Source organism: Dunckerocampus dactyliophorus, chromosome 9 (genome assembly GCF_027744805.1).
Source record: "Dunckerocampus dactyliophorus isolate RoL2022-P2 chromosome 9, RoL_Ddac_1.1, whole genome shotgun sequence".
NCBI classification, from domain to species: Eukaryota; Metazoa; Chordata; class Actinopteri; order Syngnathiformes; family Syngnathidae; genus Dunckerocampus; species Dunckerocampus dactyliophorus.
This window is the reverse complement of record NC_072827.1, coordinates 6,375,001-6,379,524: the sequence shown is the minus strand read 5'-3', so window position 1 is coordinate 6,379,524 and position 4,524 is coordinate 6,375,001. Positions and strand designations below refer to the sequence as shown.

Genomic DNA, 4,524 nt, shown 5'->3' with positions numbered 1-4,524 from the left:
CAAACATTCCAATCTTTGACTTTGGAGTTCTATACACACAGCTCAGGTCATCAATGAGATTGTAGACCCGTTAACATATATTAGTAACTTATCGTTTCAGACTGGAAAATTTCCCAGCACAATGAAAATAGCCAAAGTGGTTCCACTTTTCAAAAATGGAGATAAGCATCAATTCACAAACTATCGACCAGTTTCTTTGTTACCTCAATTTTCTAAAATTATTGAGAAGCTATTTAATAACAGGTTGGACAAATTCATTAATAAGAATGAATTACTAGCAGGTAGTCAATATGGATACAGAGCTAACATTTCAACTTCTATGGCACTGATCGAAATTACGGCGGAATTACTACTGCTATAGATAACAGAAGATGTGCAGTTGCAGTATTTATGGATCTTACAAAAGCCTTCGAAACAATTAATCACAATATTTTAACAACAAAATTAGAAACGTACGGAATCAAATTATTAGTCTTGAATTGCGTTAAAAGCTACCTAGCAAACAGGAAGCAATTTATTGAGCTAGGAGAATATACATCTGGGAGTTTAAATACTACGTGTGGAGTACCCCAAGGGTCCATATTGGGACCAAAACCGTTTAATTTGTATATCAATGACATTTGTCAAAGGACTTTAATGACTTAAAGTTGGTATTATTTGCGGATGCTACCAATGCCTTTTGTTCTGGGGAAAGCACACAAGAACTACAGTAATTAAAAAGGTCAAGTATTAAATGGTCATATCAAAGTCATGGTTTGGCAGAAACAGATTATCCTTGAACTTAAGTAAAACTAAAATAATGTTATTTGGAAAAAGCAGAAAGGATACATATGATCAAATACAAATAAACGGAGTGGATATTGAAAAAGTGAAAGAAAACAAATTTCTGGGGATCATAATAGATGAAAAAATGAGTTGGAAATCTCATATTAAATATACAACAAAAGGTGGTGAGAAATACTTCAATATTGAATAAAACAAAACATGTTGTAGATCAAAAACCACTCTACACTTTTTACTGTTCCCTGCTATTACCATATCTAATGTATTGTGTGGAGCAGGGGTCACCAACGTTTTTTCTTGTGAGAGCTACTTTTAGAAAATGAAAATGGCCACGAGCTACTCATTTTTGTAGAAATGATTTTCATACATTTTTTTCAACCCAAACAAATCAAATATGCTTGTTTTACCAAAACATTCACAAAATGCTGGTATCCACAACTCACATTTTATGTTTCAGAATACTTTTCTTTCTAGTGTTCTCCCATTATTAACTGAAAACTTGAATGAAAAGTAGGCTTGTGGGCACCTCATGTGGTCGTGGGGGCCTACCTGGTGCCCGCGGGCACTGTGTTGGTGACCCCTGGTGTGGAGATATGGGGTAATTATTATAAAAGCAATCTTCACTCACTTAATGTACTGCAAAAAGATCGCTGAGGATAATTCATAATGCCAAGCATAGAGAACATACAAACCATTTCAGATATTATTATCACAGATATTGAAATTTGCAGATTTAGTACACTTTCAAACCGCTAGTATAATGCATAAAGTATTAGTATTTGTCTATCAGAGAGGAGAAATATGATCTTAGGGGAAAATTAAAGTTAACTTAAAACATTTATATGCAAGAACAGTGCTGAAAACCCACAGCATTTCCGTATGTGGAATTAAATTATGGAACGGATTGAGTAAGGAACTCAAACAATGTACCGAGATTGAGCAAATTCAAAAAACAATACAAGCAGTTGATGTTTGCTAAATACAAGGCAGAAGAATCTTGATCATTACAGTGATTGTTCTGTCATGCATGTTTTTTTATTGTTATTATTTATTATTACAGTGATTATTATATGAAATATGATATGGAAAGCAGGAAGTGAATAATATGTACTGAACAAGATGTGGAATGGATGGGGGGGTAGGATTAAACAATTTTTCCTACTCCTTTTGGACATGTGGAACTGTGAAAGGATGTTTCATGAGATGTATTCCATTGTAACCTCCATGTTCAAATAAACCAAACCAAACCAAACCAAACGAAAAATCAAACAGATTTTTTGTCGTCTCATTTTTGCTTAAATCTTTCAATCAAATCAACAATAGCAAATATATAATTTAAACTAGGGGTGCATGATTATCAGGCCGATATGAGGGAATTATGAAGTCATACTGATAAATCCAAGAACATAAAAAAATAGCTCCAATTACCAGTAATTTAAAAAAAATGCTCCAATGAGGCGAGATGATCCGTACTGTGCGGGTGAGCAAATCAAGCGCTCCCCTTTTCCTCCTGCCTATCATTACTTCCCCTGAGCTCACTCGCGAGCAAACATTCACTTTCCGAGGAAGACATTTTGCGTGCTAGCTGTACCAAATGTTCCACGATGAGGAGGGGGGGAACATGGAGCACACGAAAAACCTTATCAGCCAGTGTGAAAAGTGTAAAAGGTTTGCGAGAGACGTCCGTGGCGTCACGCTGGTTGCTCGGAACGTGTGCCCAAATACAGTGCACAGTGCATGCACCCTTTTGGGCCACGCCAGGTGGCGCTTCCTGCTCTATACTCTGGTTCTCCTGATAGAGTGATATGACATATTAGGACAAATCAACAGGTACAGCTGCCAAAAACATTGTGTATCTTTCGTTTACAGTATATTGAAAATGCCACGTTTCTTTATTCATGTACATTCTGGGTGCCTTATTCACTAAAAACCTGGAAAATTGAATTCTTTTTGACGTGGTCAGTACCTCACCACTGCTTATTGGGACACTCTAAAGTCAAACACAGACCTCCAGACGTATACTTGAGTTAAAATCACACTTACAGCTTTATTGACAATGCATTAAAATCGCATTGATTACAATTCCAGTGCTCAAACATGTTAAAATCCATAGAATCCAGCAAATAAACGTTTCCCTGCACAAAGGGTCAAGACTGTTGCTCCCTCTACTGACCAAGCAAGTAGTGAAAACTAAAACAAAGCAGACATTAACAATTTAGGCTGGAACAGACACATGCAGTCAATGTCCAAAATAAAACAAAGATACTTTATTTTTGAAAATGTTTCAATAAAAGTGAATAATTTTGTCAATTTGCCTGTAATTTCTATGATTATAGAAAATGAATTGATGCATGGATTATAATCACAAAAGACCTGACAAAACTTTTTGAAAAACAGAAAATATTTGTTTCAATACACTAATTTGTGAACATTGTATCAATATGTAATACAACAATAACAACATAGTATGATTCCTTTTTCTTTACATACAATTGTTTGAACAAAATCGAATCAACTATGCAACATTTTTAAAAACCCAAACAACTACTATTTTGCTCTCACTCAAATCCTGAAATCAGTCCGTACCCCAATGAGTGAATCATTACAACTCAAGTCAGTAGAAGGAATAAAATCGCTACTTTCCAGACAGAATCTGGAAGTACTCTAACAGGAAGTGACTTCATTAGTTACAGTATTTCGTGATGATGGCATACAGTCAAACCCCCCCCCCCCCCACTTAACTACAAATGAAACCACAGCAGTCACCATGTTTTTCTTTTCCACATTAATAAAAACAAGATGTATTTATTGAACAAAGACACGTGCAAAGAATATTACAACACAGTGGCAACACAATGACTGAAAGGAAGTCAAGCGAGTCAAACAGGACACCATCAGTGACTCTGCATGTGTCTTTTCAAAGAGGACTTCCATGAAAATGTGTCACCACAATTTGAGCAACTAAATGTTTTCTCTCTCGTGTGTGTTCTCATGTGTAATTGCATGTTTGTCTTTTGAGTGAAGCGTTTACCACAGTCTGAGCAACTGAAAGGTTTTTCTCCTGTGTGTGTTCTCATGTGTAATCGCATGTGTGCCTTTTCAGTGAAGCATTTACCGCAGTCTGAGCAACTAAAAGGTTTTTCTCCTGTGTGTGTTCTCATGTGTCTTTTCATGTTTGTATTTAGAGTGAAGCATTTACCACAGTCTGAGCAACTAAAAGGTTTTTCTCCTGTGTGTGTTCTCATGTGTAACCGCATGTGTGTCTTTAGATTGAATCGTTTACCACAGTCTGAACAACTAAAAGGTTTTTCTCCTGTGTGTGTTCTAATGTGTTGTTTCAAAGTACTCATCCAAGAAAATCTTTTGTCACAAACTGAGCAGTTAAAACGTTCATCTGTCGTCTTTTTAGAGCTTTCAGAGTGTTTGTTTCCAGTGTGAGTCGTCATATCACCTTCACAGTCTGTATCGCTGCTCAGAGATTCTTGGTTGTAGTCGCTGTCTTCATCTTCAGGAGAGTGTGACGTTGTGTCGTCACTATCTGACAGTGGAGCTAAGAGGTTGTCTGCTTGTGATCCTCCACAGTGGTCTCCATCAGCTTCTGTTGTCATGTGTTGCAGTGAGCTGCTGCATGAAGGCTCTGCCTCTCTCATCTCCTCACTTGGACGATGATGAAGCTGTGAGGAATCAGGTGGTTTGTCTTCATGGTCTTCAGTAACTGCAGAGACACAAGTCAGTGGCAAC

At 36.9% G+C, this 4,524-nt stretch overlaps 1 protein-coding gene across 1 annotated transcript in view; it reads right to left on the bottom strand.

Annotated features, from left to right (window-relative positions):
• Positions 1-3,493: 3,493 nt before the first annotated feature.
• LOC129188224 (gastrula zinc finger protein xFG20-1-like) overlaps positions 3,494-4,524 on the bottom strand; it is a 9,404-nt gene continuing 8,373 nt past the window's right edge. The window contains exon 2 of the mRNA XM_054788436.1: positions 3,494-4,524. This exon is cut by the window's right edge and continues 728 nt beyond it. Within this exon, the coding sequence (XP_054644411.1) occupies positions 3,678-4,524 (847 nt within the window). The 3' untranslated portion in view covers positions 3,494-3,677.